Source organism: Somniosus microcephalus, chromosome 5, assembly GCF_052327205.1.
Source record: "Somniosus microcephalus isolate GS21.2 chromosome 5, FLI_Smic_1.0, whole genome shotgun sequence".
In the NCBI taxonomy this organism is placed as follows: domain Eukaryota; kingdom Metazoa; phylum Chordata; class Chondrichthyes; order Squaliformes; family Somniosidae; genus Somniosus; species Somniosus microcephalus.
This window is the reverse complement of record NC_140991.1, coordinates 98,069,023-98,092,735: the sequence shown is the minus strand read 5'-3', so window position 1 is coordinate 98,092,735 and position 23,713 is coordinate 98,069,023. Positions and strand designations below refer to the sequence as shown.

The following is a 23,713-nucleotide window of genomic DNA, read 5'->3' as shown; positions in this document are numbered from 1 at the left end:
GTGAATGGCTAAATCAGTTGTCCACCATATCCATTCAGTCACCTCTGCTGTTTCACCTGTTCCCATTGCCCACCAAGTCAAGCCTCCCTGCAGTCCCCGCAATACCCCACCCTCTGGCCCCAGATTGGTAGCTGCAGAAATGTTGTGGTGAATGGAAGGCCAAAGGCTAGACAGATGGGATTTTGAAAGTGCAGTTGTAACTGAACTGGGAGATAGTTTTTTCCAGGGGCAGTCACAGAAGGAAGTAGGCTTGGGAGGGGGAAGGAGGATGTGGGTGGAGAGCGATACAAGGAAGTGAGATGGCAAGGTCAAGGGGGTGGTTGTGAATATGGGTAGGAGAGATTCTATGGCGGGAGAGATTAAGAGATAGGATAGGAGGGCAGTGAACTCAGAGGAGAGAGCGCATGATGAATTGACATGGAGGTTATAATCACCGAAGCCGAGAAGTCGCTTAGTGCAGAGGCTGAGGGAGGAAAGCAGTGAAAATATCTCAGTGAGCAAATTTTTATGGTACTTGGGTGGGCGGTAGAAGATGAGGATGAGGCGAGAGGGGTGGAACAAGGTGAGATGCTCAGGAGGAGAAGGTGCCAGAGGAGTAGGGGAACAGATCAAGCTGTGATTTGGTGATCAGAGCCACACCGCCATTCTGACAGTCTGGACATGCCAAGTGGTGGAAGGCATAACCAGGCAAGGAGGCTTCAATTAAGGGGAAGGTGTTATCACCTCTCAGCCAGGTTTGGTACACTCAGCCTTGCTCTCTAGCAACACATTTTATTAATTCAGGCATGCACTGCGAATTATTTTAAATTATGTGCAATGTGCACCTGAATGATTTTAAATTATGAACATTGTGCTCTCCCAGTGGATGATGCTCGCCACCAAGAGCACAAGATTTGTGGTATATTCCAATTGATAATCTCTCCCACCATTCCCTGTTTGATGCAAGGAATTCTGTGACAGAAAATTGGTGGTACTGCCATCCTCTGATACAAAGTATGGAATGCAGGTTATTTGCTTATGCCTTTTTCTTTGTTTTCGGTAAATTTTGAAATGCATGCTCTTGGCACAGAGCCTCACCTACCTACAGCACAAATCAGGAAATCGGGAACAGAGAGGAGCCAAATCTATAATACAATATATATACACACTAACCTATTAGAAGCATTAGAAATAAGATGCCGGAATTGGGGGTTGTTGTGTCAGTAGGGAACTGTGATGTGGTGAGACTATCAGAAACATGGTTTAATCCAGAGAATGGAAATTAATATAACATTCAGGGAGCTAGTGTGGTCAAAAAAGGAGGTGGTAAAGAATTTGATTATGTGTTAGGTAGAAAGCTACCAAATGAAATAGTCACTAACCAAATGAACTACTCGCTAACTACTAATGGGGGAAAAAAATCCAAGCTAACACCTGAGGTTATTATATAGATTACCACTTTGCTCTATGAAGAGATTTGCTCTCTGAAGAGAATTTTTTGAGGAGGTAACAAGGAGGGTCGATGAGGATAGCGCATTTGATGTAGTCTACATGGATGTTAGCAAGGCATTTGACAAGGTCCCACATGGCAGACTGGTCAGAAAAGTAAAAGCCCATGGGATCCAAGGGAAACAGGCAAGTTGGAACCAAAATTGGATAAGTGACAGGAAGCCAAGGGTAATGGCCGACGGGTGTTTTTGTGACTGGAAGGCTGTTTCCAGTGGGGTTCCATAGGGCTCAGTACTAGGTCCCTTACTTTTTGTGGTATATATCAATGATTTAAACTTCAATGTAGGGGACATGATTAAGAAGTTTGCAGATGATACAAAAGTTGGCTGTGTGGTTGATAGTGAGGAAGATAGCTGTAGCCTGCAGGAAGATATCAATGGACTGGTCAGGTGGGCAGAAAAGTGGCAAATGGAATTTAAGCCGGAGAAGTGTGAGGTAATGCATTTGGGGAGGGCTAATAAGGCAAGAGAATACATAATAAATGGTAGGATACTGAGAAATGTAGAAGAACATCTGGGCTCTGGAGAGGTTCCAGCGGATTGGAAAACCGCAAATGTAACACCACTTTTTAAGAAAGGAGGGAGACAGAAAGCAGGAAACTATAGACCAGTTAGCCTAACATCTGTCGTTGGGAAAATGCTGAAGTCCTTCATTAAGGAAACATTAGCAGGGCATTTGGGAAATCATAATGCAGTCAAGCAAAGTCAGCATGGTTTTATGAAAGGGAAATCATGTTTAACAAATTTGCTGCAGTTCTTTGAGGATGTAACAAGCAGGGTGGATAAGGGTGAGCCAGCGGATGTGGTGTATTTGGATTTCCAGAAGGCATTCAATAAGGTGTCAAATAAAAGGTTACTGCATAAGATAAGAGCTCACGGAGTTGGGTGTAATATATTAGCATGGATAGAGAATTGGTTAACTAACAGAAAGCAGAGAGTCGGGATATATGGACCATTTTCCGGTTGATAAACGGTAACTAGTGGGGTGCCACAGGGATCGGTGCTGGGGCCTCAACTGTTTACAATCTACATTAATGACTTGGATGAAGAGACAGAGTGTAATGTAGCCAAGTTTGCGGATGATACAAAGATGGATGGGAAAGCAAGTTGTGCAGAAGACTCAAAGAATCTGCAAAGGGATATAGACAGACTAAGTGAATGGGCAAACATTTGGCAGATGGAGTATAATGTGGGAAAGTGCGAGGTTATCCACTTTGGCAGGAAAAATAAAAAAGCAAATTATCATTTAAATGGAGAGAGATTACAAAATGCTGCAGTTCAGAGGGAGCTGGGGGTCCTTGTGCATGAAACACAAAAGGTTAGCATGCAGGTACAGCAAGTAATCAAAAAGGGAATTGGAATGTTTATTGCAAGGGGATTGGAGTATAAAAGCAGGGAAGTCCTGCTACAACTGTACAGGGTATTGGTGAGACCACACCTGGAGTACTGCGTACAGTTTTGGTCTCCTTATTTAAGGAGGGATATACTCGCATTGGAGGCAGTTCAGAGACGATTCACACGGTTGATTCCTGAGATGAGGGGGTTGAATTATGAGGAAAGGTTGAGCAAGCTGGGCCTATACTCATTGGAATTTAGAAGAATGAGAGGTGATCGTATCGAAACATATAAGATACTGAAGGGGCTCGACAGGGTAGATGCAGAGAGGATGTTTCCCCTCTTGGGGAAATGTAGAACTCGGGGAATAATTTCAGAATAAAGGGTCGCCCTTTTAGAACTGAGATGAGGAGGAATTTCTTCTGAGGTTTGTAAATCTGTGGAATTCTCTGCCCCAGAGAGCTGTGGAGGCTGGGTCATTAAATACATTTAAAGTGGAGATAGACAGATTTTTACAAGATAAGGGAGTGAAGGGTTATGGGGAGCGGGCAGGGCAGTCGCTTTGAGCCCAAGATCAGCCATGATCTTATTGAATGGCGGAGCAGGCTTGAGGGGCCAAGTGGCCTATTCCTGCTCATAATTCTTATGTTCTTATGTAACAGAGGGATCTTGGAATGCATGTCCACAGATCCCTGAAAGTAGCAGGACAGGTAGATAAGGTGGTTAAGAAGGCATACAGGATACTTTCCTTTATTAGCCGAGGCATAGAATATAAGCGCAGGGAGGTTATGCTTGAACCGTATAAAACACTAGTTAGGCCTCAGCTAGAGTACTGTGTACAGTTCTGGTCACCACATTACAGGAAGGATGTGATTGCACTAGAGAGGGTACAGAGGAGATTTACGAGGATGTTGCAAGGACTAGAGAATTTTAGCTATGAGAAAAGATTGGATAGGATGGGGTTGTTTTCTTTGGAACAGAGGAGTCTGAGGGGAGACTTGATCGAGGTGTTTAAGTTTATGAGGGGCCGAGATAGAGTGGACAGGAACGACCTATTTCTCTTAGCAGAGAAGTCAATAACCAGGGGGCATAGATTTAAAGTAATTGGTAAAAGGATTAGAGGGGAGTTGAGGAGAAATGTTTTCACCTAGAGGGTGGTGGAGGTCTGTAACTCACTGCCTGAAAGGGTGGTAGAGGCAAACCCCTAATCACATTTAAAAAGTACTTGGATATGCACTTGAAGTGCCGTAACCCACAGGGCTACGGACCAAGAGCTGAAAAGTGGGATTAGGCTGGATAGCTCTTTTGCGGCCGGCACAGAGACGATGGGCCGATTGGCCTCCTCCTGTGCCGTACATCTCTATGATTTGAAAGATATGTGAGAATAGGAAAGTTATTTTTATTGGAGACTTCAATTGACTAAATACAAATTGGGAAAATTCAAGTTGTTTAGCATTAGAGTTGGCAGATGTAATGCATCACTGCTTCTTGACCCAGTGCATCAAGGTAGCCACAAGATGTAGTGCTCATCTTAAGGTCATAAGAAATAGGAGCAGGAGTAGGCCATACAGCCTCTTGAGCCTGCTCCGTCATTCAATAAGATCATGGCTGATCTTCTACCTTAACTCCGCTTTCCCGCCCAATCCCCGTATCCCGTGATTTGCTTAGAGTCCAAAAATCTATTGATCCCAGCCTGGAATATAGTCAACAACTGAGCATCCACAGCCCAAAGATTCACAACCCTTTGAGTGAAGAAATTTATCTTCATCTCAGTCCTAAATGGCCACTCCCTTATCCTGAGACTTTGCCCCCTAGTTCTAGACTCTCAGCATCTACCCTGTCAAGCCCTATCAAAACTTACATGTTTCAATGAGATCATCTCTCATTCTTCTAAACTCCAGAGAGTATATGTCCATTCTACTCAATCTCTCCTCAAAGGACAGCCCTATCATCCTAGGAATCAATCTAGTGATCTTTCGTTGCACTGCCTCTAAGGCAAGTATATCCTTCCATAGATACAGAGACAAAAACTGTACACAGTACTCCAGGTGTGGTCTCATCAAAGCACTGTACAATTGCAGCAAGACTTCCTCACTCTTGTATTCCAACCGCTTTCCAATAAATGCCAACATACCATTTGCCTACCTAATTGCTTGCTGTACCTGCATGTTAACTTTCTGTGATTTGTGCACAAGGATGCCCAGGTCTCTCTGAACACCAACATTTAAAGTTTCTCACCATTTAAAAAATATTTTGTTTTTCTATTCTTCTTACCAAAGTAACTAACCTCACATTTCCCCAGAATATACTCCATATGCCACCTTCTTGCCCACTTCCTTAACGTGTCTATATCCCTTTGCAGGCTCTTTGTGCCCTCTTCACAGCTTACGTTCCCACCTAGCTTTGTATTGTCAGCAAACTTGAATATATTTCACTCGGTTGCTTCATCTATGTAATTAATATAGATTGTAAATAGCTGAGGCCCCAGCACTGATCCACTTGTAACAGCCTGCCAACTGGAAAATGACCCATTTATTCCTACTCTTTGTTTTCTGTCCTTTAACCTATCCTCTGTCCATGCTAATATATTACCCCCAATCCCATGAGCCCTTACCTTGCATAACAACCTTTCAGGTGGCACCTTATTGAATGCCTTTTGAAAATCCAAATATACTACATCCACTGGTTCCCCTTTATCTAACCTGCTAGTTACATCCTCAAAAAACTCTATAGATTTGTCAAACACCATTTCCCTTTCATGAAACCATGTTGACTCTGCCTAATCATATTATGATTTTCTAAGTGCCCTGTTACCACTTCCTTAATAATGGTTCCAGCATTTTCCCAACGACTGATGTCACATTAACTGGCCTTTAGTTCCCTTTTTTCTCTCTCCCTTCTTTCTTGAATAGTCTTGATCTGTTATTTGTAAATTATCTCGAAAGTGAACAGGAAATGACTCAGGTAGCACCTCTGGTGTACAGTGACCACAGAATTATAAAGTTTAGCATGATCTAGGAGTCAGAAACAACCAAGACCTGGAGTCGGGTACTTCATTTTAAAAATTACCAAATTCAATGAAATGAAGGAACAAATAAAGTAAATAAATTGGGGAAGGTTATTCCACAACACCTCACTAGAAGACAAATGGAACATGTTTGAAGGTAAAATACTGAACATGCAGTATAAACACATTTCCAAAACCAAAAAGTTCAGATTAAACAAACGTGACCCTAAATGGATCAGCAAACAAACAGAAAGTGAAGAGGAAAAATGGTATGTACAAATCCTGTTGGGGAAAAAGGAGAAGGGGCTCACTGGGATGAACACAAAAAATTGAAGAAACATGTTTAAAAAAGGTGATCAGGTAGGCAAAGAGAGACCTGGGGAAAAAAAGCACAGAAGCTAAAGCTAAGCATAACAGTAAAACATTCTTTCAGTACCACAACAGCAAGAGGGAAATCAGAGAAGTGGTGAAAATCTTAAACAGCCCCTATGATCCTCTCATCCATTAATTAGAAAGAAAATCAGAGATCGTGCCCATGATTTCCCAATACACACTCCCAGTAACTAGCAGTGCGTATTGGAAATTCGGATGTGTGTCACCCACGATTTTCCAACCATGTAGTCAAAATGATTAGAAAATCATGATCAGTACTTGCCCAATATTTTGCTTGTAGGAAAGTAAAGAACCTGATTAAGGGGGTACAGTAGCATAGTGGTTATGTTACTGGACTAGTAATCCAGAAGCCTGGACTAATGATCTGGAGACATGAGTTCAGATCCCACCATGGCAGCTGGGGAATTTAAATTCAATTAAATAAATCTGGAATAAAAAGCTAGTATCAGTAATGGTAATTGTTGTAAAAGCCCATCTGGTTCACTAATGTCCTTACCTGGTCTGCCCTATATGTGACTCCAGATCCACAGCAATGTGGTTGACTATTAATTACCCCCCTGAAATAGCAAGCCACTCAGTTTTTTTTATTCGTTCATGGGATGTGGGCGTCGCTGGTAAGGCCAGCATTTATTGCCTGTCCCTAATTGCCCTCGAGAAGGCGGTGGTGAGCCGCCTTCTTGAACCACTGCAGTCCTTGCGGTGAAGGTACTCCCACAGTGCTGGTAGGGAGAGAGGGACCCAGCGATGATGAAGGATCGGCGATACACTTCCAAGTCAGGATGGTGTGTAACTTGGAGGGGAACTTGGAGGTGGTGGTGTTCCCATGCACCTGCTGCCCTTGTCCTTCTAGGTGGTAGAGGTCACGGGTTTGGGAGGTGCTGCCGAAGAAGCCTTGGCGAGTTGCTGCAGGGCACCTTGTAGATGGTACACACTGCAGCCACTGTATTCAAGAAGGCAGCTCGCCACCACCTTCTTGGGGGCAATTAGGGATGGGCAATAAATGCTGGCCTTGCTGGCGACATCCACATCCCGTGAATGAATAAAAGAAGTCAGCCTCCAGAAAGTGGACAACCGTAAAAATAATTTCCTATTTCACATTGCCCTTTTTGATAGTTCAGTGGTTCCCTTCTATGATTAATGTTCGTACAAAGTTGGCTGAGATCATATGGATCAGATTCTTTGCTTTCCTACAAGCCAAATATTTTCTTAGAATCATAGAAATTTACGGCACAGAAGGAGGCCATTCAGCCCATCGTGTTTGTGCCAGCTGAAAAAGAGCTATCCAGCCTAATCCCACTTTCCAGCTCTTGGTCTTGCAGGTTACAGCACTTCAACTGCATATCCAAGTACGTTTTAAATGCGATGAGGGTTTCTGCCTCTACCACCCTTTCAGGCAGTGCGCTCCAGTCCCCCCACCCTCTGGGTGAAAAAATTTCTCCTCAATTCCCCTTTAATCCTTCTACCAATTACTTTAAATCTTTGTCCCCTAGTTATTGATCTCACTGCTAAGGGAAATGGGTCCTTCCTATCCACTCTATCTAGGCCCCATATAATTTTATACACCTCAATTAAGTCTCCCCTCAGCCTCCTCTGTTCCAAAGAAAACAACCCCAGCCTATCCAACCTTTCTTCATAGCTAAAATTCCTCATAGCTTCAAGGTGATAACTTATTTATATGTCTCCAGATCTGGGCACTACAATGACTTAACTCTGATTCCTGTACATCTTCCACTCCAGATGAACTATACATCTGTGCCACACAAAAGAACTGCCACAAACTGCACACACAGACTACATGCTGATGGAGTGCTTGCTCAAAGTTAACTGAATGCAAAATCCTGGGCTTAATGTTAATGGTTGTTGAAATCCAATCAGGCACTCGGTCATTCTGAGCTTGTCTTCCACATAGAAAACAGGTGATCCATAACAGGCCTTTATACCAACTTGATGAAAATTCCCTGCTTCACATATGAACTCAGCTCCAATGTCAAGAGGGTAGGGATTTTTACACTGAACTATCACTGCTATGAAGAACTGTAGTATTTACATAATTACTATTTATAGTTTGACTGTAATCTATCAAAAATGCAATTTGCATTTAGAGCATAAATGCATAGCAGTTAAACGTTTAATTTTTCTACATAGGTGGTATGCAGGATTCAGAACAGTGGTTTAGGCTCCAAAATTCTACTTGGGCCAATTTTGCATTCCATGAGTAATCTCAGTATCTTTTTCATGTTAATTTATATTATTGCAAATGGATTAGAGCACTACCATGTAGCTCCAAGGAGCTGTGGAACCCAGGCTTACTTCCCCATTCCATTGACTTTCAGTTTTAACTGTGCTAAGAGAAGATGTGAGGCCAGGTGCTTCTCCATGGGAACGTAGATAGGAGGAGAGAAAATCAGACACGGAATTTTCTGTGGGCCACTCTCGTGCACCTTTTGATGGTAGGCCAAGAGCAGCATTGCTGGTGGCTCGACAGTTGGTCACCAGCCCTTTTATCCAAACTGTAAAAGTTGCCTGGCCCAGCAGGAACTTGTAATGTGAGAAAAAGGTGGTAGCATATCCTCATACAAGGATACATCAATGAGTTTTGATTTTGTTCCAATCAAGGTGTTAGATATAAGTGCTGGTGAACACTTTACCACTTTTGGCTCCCATGCAAGGAACTTCCTTGGGAGTTCTCCTGACCGATCACTGTAACTTCCCCGTTTGCATGTCAATCTGGAATTTCCTTCAGTCTCTGGTCGATCAGAGAACCCTCTGAGGAAATTCCCGGTTTCAGAATAGAGCAATCCCCAGTCAGATATTGTATAGCTCGGTGCAGAATATAGCTTCATTTACTCTCCTGCAGCAGAGTGCTTTGCTTGAAACCTGGAAGCGTTCTTCCTATTATTAAATATATTATTAAGATGTGCAGGTTATGTTTACTTGGGTGTTTTATGGTCAGTTTATATTGGTAGTTAAGCAATTTTTTTTTTATTTGAAGCATTGTTGATTAGAAAAATGCCAGCAGTAGTTTTTGAAATCAAAGTGGTCACTCGGGCAGCTGCATCTAGCATTTCAAACAAGCCATAGTTACTGGAGGAAATATAGTAATGTACTGTTTCCCCACAGATGCATTGTTACAGTGCAGAACTTCATAGTATTTTCATTTTCAGGTGCTCCATTAGGGGAAAAAATATCATATAGAATTTTACAGCACAGAACAAGGCCTTTTGACCCAGCATCTCTGGAAGGGCCATGCATGTAGTCCCATTAAAGTGCTCTCTCCCAATATTCTTTAAAATGTTTATTTTTCAAATACTTATCCATATCTCTTTTAAAAGCTATTATGCATTCCACTGCCATCATTCCATGACTTAACATCATCATTCCATGTCCTAACAATTCTCTGTATATGTAAAAAAAAATCTCCTAACCTCTGGTGAGTATATTAAATTTAAGCTTTCTTGTTGCTGACTCACTGACCAGCAGAAAAGGTTCTTATTTACCTTATGAAAACCTTTCATGATTGTGAACACTGCCATCAAATCGCCTCTTAACCTTCTCTGTTCCAGTGAAAAGAGCCCAAGTTTCCCTAGTCTTTCCTCGTAACTAAAGTCTCTCATTCCTGGTGGAATCCATGACATCCTTCCTAAACTAAGATGCCCAAAAGTGGACCTACAGTAGGACTTGGACAACGCCCAGCCTTGGGCTGTCTAGTGGCATACTTCCTGATGCGTCCTTCTCTACTATCTATAAGGCTCAAGTCAGGAGTGTGATGGTATACTAACCACTTGTCTGGATGGGTGCAGCCACAACAACACAAAAGAAGCTCAAGACCACCCAAGCTTGATTGGTGCCTCTGCCACTGGCATGCATCTCCTCCACCTCTAGTTGCACTGTGGTTGCAGTATCTATCTATCTATATATATATTATATAATAAAAGGATAGTGCTGTCTGTCTGTCTGTCTGTCCGGGCATCACTCAAAAGTTATAGAGCGTACCTACACATATGTTATATCAAAAGAAAGGTGGTGATTAGGAGGGTGTCCTAGGCGTATTTACTTTTTGGTCAGACAAAAATTGTTCGGACAGTAGACAAAAAATGTTCAAAATTCCGCTCATTAGCGGTTGGCCAATCATACTGGGGAAATCCGCTCATTAGCATTGACTGACGTGAAGGTTGACCAATCCTACGGGGGGAGCGCGCTGCGTCACGGGGGGCGTTTCATGGCGTTTGTGGGCGGGGCCTAATCCTTCAAACTGAAAAGCAAGCGGCGGCCATTGTTGTTTGTGATGGAGCAACTCTGCCTCTGTCCGACCATGGGCCCCAGTCCCACCCTCACCCTCCTCCTTCTCTCTGCTTTCTCCCCTCTCTCCTGTCACCCCGGCCTCTCCGCTCGCGGGTTGTTTACATCCACGGTGGATGAGCTGCCTGCAGGCCTCGAAGCCTCGGCCTCTCCTCGCCAGCCACGCCCGAGCTAGGCACCGCGCGTCCCGCTGGGCCCGATTCCAAACCAGCGGCCTGCCATCAGCGCCATCTTGGTAAAGGCTGGCCTCCTCCTTCTCTCCGCTTTCTCCCCTCTCTCCTGTCACCCGGGCCTCTCCGCTCTGCAGGATGTCACTGCCGAGCTCTTCGGGTCGGAGGGAGCGGGAGCTCAGCTCAGGTGACTTGGGCCGGGCCTCAGGCGCTACGCCGCCCACGGGGTCTCCGCCGCTTTCTCCCCTCTCTCCTGTCACCCCGGCCTCGCGGAAGTAGGAGCAGCGATGATGGGCCGGCGGGGAAGGAGCTGCTGCTCGGGACCGCGGTTGCTGCCCTTCGCCCGGAGGCTCGCCTACTTTGACGGCCATTTCGAGCGGCTGTGCCGGCGCTGGCTGCCCGCCTCCGAGCCCGAGTGGCGCCGGGTGCTGGAGCCTCTGCTCCGCTGTGGGGCTGCACCGACCCGGGCTCGCTCTCGCTTGGGCCGCCGCACCATGGCGCTGTGCATTAAAATCCAGATAATTGGGGAAACAGTTTATCCGCAGTCGAGGTCCCCCCCCCACTCCTTTCCCCTTCCCACCACCCCTTTCCCCCCCAACCCCTTTCCCCCCAACCCCTTTCCCCCCAACCCCTTTCCCCCCAACCCCTTTCCCCCAACCCCTTTCCCCCCAACCCCTTTCCCCCCAACCCCTTTCCCCCCCCAACCCCTTTCCCCCAACCCCTTTCCCCCCAACCCCTTTCCCCCCAACCCCTTTTCCCCCCAACCCCTTTCCCCCCCAACCCCTTCCCCGCCAACCCCTTTCCCCCCACCCCTTTTCCCCCCAACCCCTTCCCCCCAACCCCTTTCCCCCCCAACCCCTTTCCCCCCCAACCCCTTTTCCCCCCAACCCCTTTTCCCCCCCAACCCCTTTTCCCCCCCAACCCCTTTTCCCCCCCAACCCCTTTCCCCCCCAACCCCTTTCCCCCCCCCCAACCCCTTTCCCCCCCAACCCCTTTCCCCCCCAACCCCTTTCCCCCCAACCCCTTTCCACCCCCAACCCCTTTCCCCCCCAACCCCTTTCCCCCCCAACCCCTTTCCACCCCAACCCCTTTTCCCCCCAACCCCTTTTCCCCCAACCCCTTTTCCCCCCAACCCCTTTTCCCCCCAACCCCTTTTCCCCCCCAACCCCCTTTCCCCCCCAACCCCTTTCCCCCCAACCCCTTTCCCCCAACCCCTTTTCCCCCACCCCGCTCTCTCCTTCCCTCTGTCTCTCTCTCCTTCCCTCTCTCTCTCCTTCCCTCTCTCTCTCCTTCCCTCTCTCTCTCTCTCCTTCCCCCTCTCTCTCTCTCTCTCTCTCCTTCCCCCTCTCTCTCTCTCTCCTTCCCTCTCTCTCTCTCCTTCCCTCTCTCTCTCTCTCGCTCTCCTTCCCTCTCTCTCTCTCTCTCTCTCTCTCTCTCTCTCCTTCCCTCTCTCTCTCTCTCCTTCCCTCCCTCTCTCTCTCTCTCTCCTTCCCTCCCTCCCTCTCTCTCTCTCTCTCTCTCTCCTTCCCTCTCTCTCTCTCTCTCTCTCTCCTTCCCTCTCTCTCTCTCTCCCTCTCTCTCCTTCCCTCTGTCTCTGTCTCTCTCTCTTTCCCTCTCTCTCTCTCCTTCCCCCTCTCTCTCTCTCCTTCCCTCTCTCTCTCCTTCCCTCTCTCTCTCTCTCTCTCTCTCTCCTTCCCTCTCTCTCTCTCTCTGCTTCCCCCTCTCTCTCTCTCTCTCTCTCCTTCCCTCTCTCTCTCTCCTTCCCCCTTTCTCTCTCATTTTCCCTCTCTCTCTCTCTCTTTCCCTCTCTCTCTCTCTCTCTCTCCTTCCCACACAGACAGACAAACTCATTTATATATATATAAAAATTATTTGTACTTTTTTCATAACAACATGCCCTCAAAAAACCCTCGGCACCGCCGGGCACTCCAGCTAGTGTACTATGTACAGGATGCACTGCGGCAACTCGCCAAGCTTACATCAACAGCACCTCATAGTCCCAGTCTCTCTACCACCAAGAATGACAAAACCAGCAATATCCTAAGAACACCATCATCTCCAAGCTACCTCCAAGTAACACACCATCTTGACTTGTACATATATCACTAATCCTTCATCATTGCTGAATCAAAATCCTGGAATTTCCTACCTAACACCAGCCTTGGGCTGTGGCTTACTTGGGAGCACCATCACTACAGGGACTGCAGCTTTTTTAGGAAAAGGCACACCACTACATTTTCAGGGCAACAAGGGCTGGGCAATAAATGTGGCCTTTGCAGCATCACCCGCATCCCATTATTAAATTAAAAAGCTGTGACCTAGCCAGTCATTAGTTTAGGTTTAGCTATAACTCTATGGGCTAAAAATTCAGTTTGGGGCGCCAAGCTCGCCTGGGCGCCGGAATTACCGCTGCGCGCGGAGCCACTTGCGCCATCGGGATATTCAGTTTCAGCGCCCCAAATGGAATCCGGCCGCTAAACAAGGCTTTGGGGCGCCGAAACTGAATATCGGCGCGCAAAGTGCCGCAGCGCCACCCGCTGCGGCACGGCAGGCTGCGGTACTGCAGGCCTTCCTCCCACTGTTAAGGGGGAGGTGCCTGCAACAGCGCGATCCCCGCTCGCGAGTGCCGGCAAATGAGCCCGGCACAAAGGAGAAGTGCCGGGCTCTCGGGAAACAGCCGGCAATGCCGCGGGGGGGGGGGGGGAGGTGTAGGAGGCCGGGGACGGAGGTGCGGGCAGGCGGCCGCCGAAAAAGCGGCTGGCCGCACCGCCACCTTAACTCGCCCCACTACCGCCACAGGTAGGCCCCTGTGTACCGGTCGCTATTTGCGGCCGGCGCGGAAGAGGCGGGCGCGACCTAATATGGCGCTCGGGGCGGTAGCGGGGTGCTGCGCACACCTATGACGTCATCGGTGGTGGCGCAGCGCTACAGGCTAACGCCGCCATTAGCGCCCCGCTAAATATCGCGGTGGTTGTGGCCAGTGGCGCTAAAGCCTCTGAGTGGCCTCTTTGGGCGCAAACTGGTGGCGCAAGCAACTGAATTTCTAGGCCTATGTTTGGTACTCTCTGCCCATATTTATAAAACTTAGGATTGCACATGCCATTTTTTAAAATCAACTTGTTCTCCCTCTTTCAAGGATTTGTGTATCTGAACCTTTAAGTTTCTCTGCTCTTCTGCTCCTTTTTAAAATTTTACCTAATTTTTATTCTTAAAATGTACCACATCACATTTCTCTGCATTAACTTTCATCTGACAACTATCTATCCAATCCACTAAATTATATATGTTCTCACAGAAGTCGGTCACAGTCCTCTTCAGCGTTAACCACACTTCTTGTTTTTTTTTGTCTTATGTCAATTTTCACATTTCACTATACCTGAGCACCGATCATTTATTGAGAAGAGCAAATGTCCTGATCCTTTGGGGGACACTACTGTTTACATTTCTCCAGTCTGAAAAAACAATTGTTAACCATTACTCTCTGTTTTCTGTCCTTTAACTAACTTCCTATCCATGGCGCCATACTCCCTTTAATAAAATGTGCCGTAAATTCGCAACATGTCTCCTGCACAGCACCTTAACCAACAGCTTTTGAAATTCATACTTAATACCCGTACAGTTCTTTTATCAGTACACTATGATTTCCTCAAAGAACTCTATTAAATTTGTTAGACACAATGGGGATGAAATTGGTCTTCACCAGGAGCGTGAAACAGGCTCATAATCGGCATCCCCTTTTTCTTTTCTAAGTGAGTATTAACTTTATTCTGCCCTCTATAAGCTCACTACCATTTTTTAATTGGTCTACAGTTACCCAATTTATAGTTCTCTGGCGCAACTTCCATATTCCTGATCTTTAAAAGGCTACGGTCACAGCCTTTGCTATTTTCTTTTCGCCTTTCCTTAACATTCTTGAATGTATGCCATCAGGTCTGGTGCCTTTTCGACTTTGAATTTGACATTTTCAGTGCTACTTCCTGATCTATATTTATTATGTCATTTTTTTATTTGTTCAAGGGATGTGGGCGTTGTAGAAGTGCCTTACTTCTTAGCCCTGGGTAATGACTCAATACACACTTGGATTCGTCAGACGGACAGGCCTTTTATTTCACTTCTTGCAAGGGGAATCAGCACCTCTACTCAAGGGGTGAGGCTACTATTCCAATGATACAGCGTAAGCGTTCCATATTTATACAGTGTAACAAACAAGTTTGATTGACATTCCTTTGTTCCTCTATCAGGATACATTTTAGATTAATCATCAGGTAGAAATAACATATTGACAGAAGGATCCTGGACACATAAGTCAACCGTTAATCTATAACAGGGCATGAATCGTGTAACCGGAGGTCCTCTTTAATCATATATATAGGGAGGCTAGCTTTGCTTTCGGTCACAAGTTATCAGGTCATTGGTACATCAAAGAAACTCATTATTTCACTTCTACATTCTCATTAGGTGGGCAGGCATCTGTTCCTGGCTGCAGTCCGAGTACTTACAATAGCTCTAGTTACACATCGACACTTGCCCAGTGTCAAGTCTGAAAACTTTTACCCAGCAAGCACTTGAAATTAACCCCTTATATCATGTAGATTTCCTCATTGTCACTGGCAAGGCTAGCATTTATTGCCCATCCCTAGTTGCCCTTGAGTGGCTTGCTAGGACATTTACAGGGCAGTTAAGAGTCAACCACATTGCTGGGGGTCTGGAGTCACAAATAGGCCAGACCAGGTAAGGATGGCAGATTTCGTTCCCTAAAGGACATTAGTGAACCAGATGGGTTTTTACAACAGTAGTTTCACTAGCTTTTTATTCCCGATTTTTATTTAATTATTTAATTAACTGAATTTGGGATTTGAACTCTTGTCACCGGATTATTAGTCCAGGCCTACTGGATTACTAGTCCAGTAACATTACCACTATGCTACCTGTCTAATTCTATCCATGTTCTCCTCTTGCAGCCTTTCATTCCCACTCAGTTTTTTGTGAACACCAAGGCAAAGTACTTTGTATCTCTTCCATTTCTTCATAATTTTTCATCTCTAATTGGCCCTACCCTTTTGTAAATTATTCTTTGTATTTATAAATTATTTTACTATTTCCCTTTATGTTCCCTGACAGCCTTTCTTCATTCCCCCTGTCAAATCTTTTTTGCTTCCCTTCTATAATTTCTATGATCTGTTTTTCTTTTATATTATTAGCCCTGGATTTATCAACGCCTCTTTTTTAAGTCTCCTTTTAGCTTTAATTTCTCTGCTCATCCAAGGAGCACCAGTGTTTCCTGTAGTCCTTTTACTTCTTATGGGAATGTATCTAGTTTGTACCCTAGTTATCACTTGTTTGAAAGTTTGCCATTGTTTATCCACTATTATATCTGTCAACTTACCTTTTTAATTTATCTGGGCTAGTTCGCTTTTTAATATTGTTGAATTTGGTTTTTTTTCTGTCTCGTACTTCTATCTTTGACTGTTCCCCCTCCTTTTCAATCCCCTTGCCCTTATATTATCTACTTGTTCCATTTCATTTCCTAGAACTGGATCCAGCACTGCTTCCTTCCTTGTTGTGCTAAAAAAAATACTGATCCAGAAAGGAGTCCTGGACAGATTACAGAAACCCCTCTTTTTTTGCCTCTTATGTTGCTTTATCTCAGTCTATTTTTAGATAGTAAAAGCCATCCATTATAAGTGCTCTGTTGTTTCAGCATGTTCTATCATTTGTCTACATTTCTCTTCCTCTGTCTCCTTTCCACTATGATCTATGCTCCAAACCAAATAGATTCAACTTTTTCACCATCCAGTATACATCACACTTACATTTGTAATGAAATTTTTCATTACCATTTCCACCTTCATCCTTTTTTTCCTAATCTATCTCTCCTCAATATTTTCAACGAGAAACATTTAGCCCCCAGCCCAGCTCTAGCCTCTGTTAGTGCAATTACATTAAACTCCCCCAGTAATGTGTGCCTTGAGTTCCCAATTTTATTCCAAATACTTTGAGCATTTATTACGTACATATAACTCAAACCTACCTCTGTTTGTCAATCTTATTCTTTTTTAATCAAAGAGTGGTTAGAATGTGGAACGTGCTGCCACAAGGAGTAGTTAAGGCAAATAGCATAGATGCATTTAAGGGGAGGCTAGATAAGCACATGAGGGTGAAAGGAATAGAAGGATATGCTAATAGGGTTAGATGAAGAGGGGTGGGAGGAGGCTCATGTGGCGTTTAAATGCCGGCATAGACCAGTTGGGCCGAATGGCCTGTTGCTGTGCTGTAGACTCGATGTAACATAGGAACAGGAGTAGGACATCCAGCTTCTTCCGCCGTTCAATTAGATCATGTCTGATCTGTATCTTAACTCCAGTTACTGTAAGGGGTCGTTTTAACAAGCTTATGGTGTGCTAGATCGGTTTTGATTTTGCACTGCTCGTGAGCGGTTCCGAAGCGCTCCCCCCTCACCGGTTCTAGACACTGGGCTTATTGCCAGACAACCTTGATGTGTGGCCCAACTTGTGACTCGGAAGACAAATGGATCAGGTGAGACAAGGTGAGTTTTAAATCAGAAATATCTTTATTTTCAAGGAGAAATAAACACAGAGAATGCAAGAATCAATTTAGACAAAAATCATTAGCACGTCTCCCAATGGGAACTAAAATTTAACACAAGGAATAACTTTGACTATCTTAAATCATACAACAATTCTTATCAGCGGTATACTAAAACGGGGGTGGGAAAAGCGCACGAACACATCGAGGGATAAATCACACTCCTGAATTACAAAACCCTTAATGTTACAAACCCTCCCGTTGCTAAAATATACCTCAACTATGTCAGTTAGGTAGAGTTGGGCCTTTATGCTCACCAGAATTTAAAAACCCTCCTGGACCTTGGTACTCCTTGTTACATCTGGGATCTCCAATCTTCCTTATGGGACCAGCTCCTGGACCCGCTCTCCTGCACAAACTTGGAAGTCCTCCGAACTCCTCGAGCCGTCTCCTCTTCCGCATGGTCTTCGAACTCCTGATGGTATCTGGACTTGGACTTCACTGCTTCTGGTGAATCTTGTGGATCTGTCTGAGTCTCTCTCCTGCACAATCTTGAAAGTCCTCCGAACTCCTCGAACCGTCTCCTCTCCACTCGGCCTTCGAACTCCTGATGGTCTTGGATCTGGACTGAACTTCTGAATCTCCTCTCCTGCACAATCTTGTGGGTCCTCCCCGCTCTGTCCTTGACCTCGTGTCTGTGTGAATCTGTGATGGATCTGATTGAATCTCACTGAATGAAAGAGAGGAAAACCCTGCTGTCGAATTTCCCTCCACAGTTATACTGTTCCCTTGCACTTATCTCGGCGCCAAATCAGGGGTTTTCTTTTGTCAAGGTAATGGGCAGGCTGCTTTGACAAAAGCAAGTACTTTATTTTAATGCCTTGTAAATGAAACTAATGGGATCTGTCCTGTGTCCCTCTGAGTTTGGTACAGATAATAGGTTTTGTCTTTGCTCTGTGATTTCAGAGATGGGTTTGCGTTTTGCTAGCAATTAACACACCTTGAGGTGTAAATACTTTTGTTTTGACTTCGTTACTACTGTAACCATATTATCATATCAATAGCAGTAAGTTCTGGAATCTTCTAATCGGTGATGACTCAGGCTGCTGTAAGATACTGCTGGTGTGTCCTTTTGAACTGAGCCATGAGAACTGCCAACTCCATCTTGTGTTCTCACAATGTGGCCATTTCAGGGGTTTTACCAATCTAGACTGTATTTTCTGGATTTTGCGAATCCTACATTCCCCCCTGTGATACAATGAACATCTCAAATCGTCTTTGTATCATGTGTCTTTGGGTGAGCACAAATCCGATCCCTCCCCAACTGACCTTCCCCGTAGTTTACCTTACTATGGAGTGTACCTCGCCCACGCACTTTCCTCATTCCGACAATGAAGTTGAGTAAACATCTCCTATCGGAGAAAACATTCAAACAATGTACAGACTCGCCTAGAGTCGTAACATAATCTTATTTCAATAATACAAAACCATCCAATGTACAAAACAATCCAATGGAATAAAAAACACGGTAACAATAACTAAACCTTATTCTCCAAAACTATATATATCCATGTACATCTGCCGCCCGTCTCCGGACGGCCAGCTTATAATCTGCGGGGACTGTCGCAGGCCTCCCCCTGCGGCGTTCCCACATCAGTCTCAGCTGCTAGTCCCAGGCAGCCCGTGGCTACTGGCTGTGGACTGTTTAAACTTCCTGCAGCTTTCTTACGGGGGTTTCCTTTTGTGAAAACCGGCGACCAGACCTTCTTCGGTTGCGGTTTTCTATCTGACCGTCTGACAGTCACCACATATGAGGTTTCCTCATGGGTCGGACCCTTGGCTGGAGTTTTGGCCCTGGCTGCAGTTCGTGGCTTCCCCACGACTGCCGGCTGTGGGCTTCCTCCCGCAGGCTCCGCCTCCCTAGGCTCTGGGTCAGCGGCAGGCACCTCTTTGCTACCTGGGACTCCAGGTTGAGAGTCCCCGCCCCCAGACGCCACCTCTCTAATGCTACACTGAGGGGCAAGACCTAAAACCTCCGGCTCCTCCCCTTCGCCGCAGTCAGGGACGGGACCTTCGTCCTCCGACTCGGCTTCATTATGACCAGGGACAGGACCTGGGACCTCCGGCTCCTCCCCTTCTGGGTGATCGGGGACAGGACCTGGGACCTCCGGCTCCTCCCCTTCTGGGTAACCAGGGACAGGACCTAAGACCTCCGGCTCCTCCCCTCCTGGGTCCCAGAACAATGGGGGAGTCTCCCGTTTAGATGAGACCACTCCTCCCCTCACACAGGCTGCACGTCCAGCCTGTGTGACCTGTGGCTGCAGCTCCCCTACAGCGTTTAACTCTTTACTGGCCTTTTCAGCCCCTGCTGTCGGTTTCCCTGCCTCCGGCTTAAACAGCTTGCACTGTTTAATATACCTGGCAGCTAGCCAGTAATCTAGTTTTATCTCCTCTTCCCTACCCACTCCTGTACTGGGGGCAGGTATCCCCTCACCACCCGCTGCTGGTGGCTGAAAATCTTCATGAACCATTTTAAAAACCTTTAGCTGACCCTCTAAACTGCCAGCCCTCGCTGTTAACCTAGCGTTCTCCTCCCTTAAAGCCTGCTCAACTAACTTAGCCTCCGCAACCTGGCACCGCAGGTATTCCTCCATTTTACTGGAGGTCTTTTCCTGTGCATGTCTTTCTGGGGGACACAGGTCGGCAGGCTGCGCTGGCTCTAGTCATTGTGGGGGGGCAGAGGTGGGGGAGGGAACTACAGCAGCTGTACTTCCCTGGCCAGTCAGGAGAGACCGCATGGCCTCTAAAAATGACTCGATCCCAGCGGGAGCAATTTCTGTCTCTGCCTTTTGGAATGGGGCTGTGGGAACCTTTTCCCTTGTGTCCTTCCAGGGATTTTTACAGTCCCTGCGCCAATGCCCCTCCTTCCCGCAACCGTAGCACGTTTGCCTGCTTTGGTTGGGACGGCTCCCTTCTTGGCGCCACTCTTTACGGGGCTGGTCACCAGGCCTGACCTCACAAACCTCCCCTTTTTGCTGGGGTGTCTCACTATCCCTCCCGTTTCTAAAGGTGACAGTGAGTTGGCGGATTACCGTCGCCTCCGTGGTCAGAGGGTTTCGGGGGTCGAACCAGGCCATTGCCTGCATTCGAACGCGGGGCAGGGAGTTGTTCATAAGGCACCTTAGCCAGTGAACTAACGGTTCCCCGTCCAGGTGCGCTCGCGCCGGCATTCCCGGGCACGCATCCTGGTAGACTGGCCACAGCCTGTCCGCGAACGCCTGCGGGAATTCCCCGGGGAGCTGGACTGTTCTCTCTACCCGGGAGAACGGACTCCCCTCATTCATCCCCATGGCCTCCAGGATCTCTTCCTTGAGCTTGCCATAATTCTCCTGACCCCTCTTACACTCATCGGGTAGCGTCTGGAGGAGATCACTACCCAGGGAGAACAGCATCATTTTGGCCCTTTCTGCCTCGTCGCAGTCATTCACACAGGCCGCCTGCTCTATCTCCCTAAAGTGCAGGGAAGGGTCCCCCCTCATGGTGAGCTTTGGGGATGTGGCTCACCATGGAACGCAATTGTTGCGTACCGTGTGGAATCTGGAATTGGTTCTGGATGTCCCCAGTTTCCCCGTCGTTACCGGGTGGTCCGTACCTCCGTTGTGTCACGGGGTACACCGGTCCCGGTCCCTGATTCTCTCTCGGGCTACCCTGGTCTACCTTGGGTTCTTCATCCTCCACCCCCTCCTGATCCCAGACCTCTGGAAAACTAGGGGCTAGGGGTGGTGGCTGTCAAAACTCTGGTTCCCTAACCCGTTTTGTTCTGGGGGCTGCCTGCGGGACTTCCCTGCTGGGTTGCCGTTAAATTCGGCCTGGCCGATTTTGGGGCTAATGAGGCATATCATCCCCTTTGCCCTGGCCAATGCCAGATTCAGGATTTCTATTTCCTGCCTACAGGGGCCGTGGTCTGCCTCCTCAAACCCTTGAGCGCAGGCCAGCTTATAGGCTGCTTTTACTTCGCCTACCTTTTCCTCCTGGGCCTTCAGTTCCCCTGTAAGGCAGCTAATCTCCGTTTTTAATCTCCTCTCTTTCTCCCTGGATTCTCTTGCCTGATACTCTACGTGTTCTACCCTGAACCTAGCGCTCCCCTCCAGCTCAGCTATCTTGCCCTCCAACCTTTCTACCTTCCCCCGATAGTCCCGGACCATCGCTGCCCTCTCTTGGCTTATGGCCTCCAGAGCCACTAACACTTTCCCTTCTGCTGCAACCTTTTCCTGCAGCTCTTGGGACAAATGCTTAATCTTGGTTTCTTTACTGGCCACCGCGTGGTCCAGTACCAGAACCTGCTTTTTATAGCACATAAGCCACACCGCTTTCTCAATGCCCTTGCGGTGCTCTTTACTAGCCGTCCACTGGGCGGCTGCCTTTAGGGGACGCTCGGCTCCTAACAGGTCATACACCCATTTTTTCGCTACATTTACTTTACCACATACGTAGGAGGCTAACCTATCTTCCATAACATCTGTCTCACCCGAGTCTTTGTCCACCACACAAGGTTTCTGTAGCCAGTGTCCCATCTGGGTCGCCATTCTGTAAGGGGTCGTTTTAACGAGCTTATGGTGTGCTAAATCGGTTTTGATTTTCACACTACTCGTGAGCGGTTTCGAAGCGCTCCCCCCTCACGGTTCTAGACACTGGGCTTATTGCCAGACAACCTTTGTGTGTTGGCCCAACTCGTGACTCGGAAGACAAATGGTCAGATGAGACAGATTGAGTTTTAAATCAAAACGATCTTTATTTTTGAAAGAGAATGTACACAGAGAAAATGGCAAGAATAAATGCAGACGAAAAATAACGTTTCTCACAGAGGACTAAATTATACACTGAGAAAAATAACTTTAAAGCATATAAACAGTTCTAAAATAGCGATAAGCTAAAAGCGGGGGTGAGGGAAGCGCACGGACACATCGAGGGATAAATCACACTCCTGACTTACAAATACCCTTAACGTTACAAACCCTCCCGTTACTGAATATACCTCAATTATGTCAGTTAGGTAGAGTTGGGCCTTTATGCTCACCAGAATTTCAAAACCCTTCTGGACCTTGGTACTTCTTGTTACGTCTGGAATTTCCGATCTTCCTTATGGGACTGGCTCCTGGACCCTGTTACTTGATGTCGTCCGGGACCTCCGACCTTCCTTATGGGACCGGCTCCTGGACTCGCTCTCCTGTACAAACTTTGGAAGTCCTCCGAAATCCTCGAGCCGTTTTCTGTTCCGCACGGTCCTCGAACCCCTGATGGTAACTGGACTTGGACTTCACGGTGCGAACCGTCTCCGGAGGAGTCTTCCTTACTCTGGTCGAATCTTAAACTGGCTTGCTGACGATTTACCTGAACGGTTATACTCTTTTCTGGCCCTAATCTTGGCGCCAAATCAACCGTTTTCCTTTGTTACGGTTGCTTTAACAAAAGCAAGCACATTAATTTTAACTGCTCGCAAATCGAACTAATGGGAATCCGATTAGTGTCCCTTCGCTTGTGTGTGCTCAGTAGTTTCTGAGATCGGTTACCGCTTTGCCATAATGGGAATCCGTTTAGTGTCCCTCCGTTTGTGTGTGCTCAGCGGTTTCTGAGATCGGTTACCGCTCTGCCAGCGATTAGCGCACCTCCAGGTGCTAATAGTTTTGTTTACTGCTGTAACCACATTACAATATCAAAAACAGTAAGGTTCTGGATTCTTCTAATCGATGATGACTCAGACTGCTTTAAGGTACTGTGTGTGTGTCCTTTTGAACTGGGCCATGAGAACTGCCAACTCCATTCTGTGTTCTCACAATGTGGCCACTTCAGGGGCCCTACCCATATACTGTATTTCATGGATTTTTGCGAATCCTACAGTACCCGCCTTGGTTCCCTATCCCTTAATACATTTACCTAACAAAAATCTATCAGTCTCAGTTTTTAAGTTTTCAATTTACCTAGCCTCAACAGAAAGTTCCAGATTTCTACTACCCATTGTACTTTCTTATATCACTCCTGAACGACCTAGTTCTAATTTTAAGATTATGCCCCTTTGTTCTGGACTTCCCCCACCAGAGATAATAGTTTCTATCTACCCTATCATATCCTTAATCATCTTAAACACCTCATTTAGATCACCCCTTAATCTTCTATACTCGAGGGAATACAAGCCTAGTCTATGCAACCTGTCCTCATAATTTAACCCTCTGAGCCCCGGTATCATTCTGGTGAACCGGCCTTGCAGCCCCTCCAAGGCCAATACATCCTTCCTGAAATGCGGTGCCCATAACTGAATGTAGAACTCCAGATGTGGTCAAACCAGAGCTCTACACAATTGTAGCATAACTTCCACCAATTTGTATTCCAGACCCCTTGAGATGAAGGCTAACATTCCATTAGTCTTTTCAATTATTTTTTGAACCTGTCCGCTAGTTTTTAGTGAATTCTGGACATGG

General features: G+C 46.5%; 1 protein-coding gene across 3 annotated transcripts in view; it reads left to right on the top strand.

Moving 5' to 3' along the window:
• plcl2 (phospholipase C like 2) overlaps window positions 1-23,713 on the top strand; it is a 410,033-nt gene that overhangs the window by 264,381 nt on the left and 121,939 nt on the right. The window contains exon 4 of one of the 3 annotated variants that reach the window (XM_085988020.1): window positions 14,709-14,835. The exons of the other annotated variants lie outside the window; for them this stretch is intronic. Coding sequence (XP_085844146.1) covers window positions 14,709-14,753 — 45 coding nt within the window. The 3' untranslated portion in view covers window positions 14,754-14,835. Of the gene's footprint in view, window positions 1-14,708; window positions 14,836-23,713 lie in introns of those variants that run through there. 3 annotated transcript variants of the gene reach the window in all.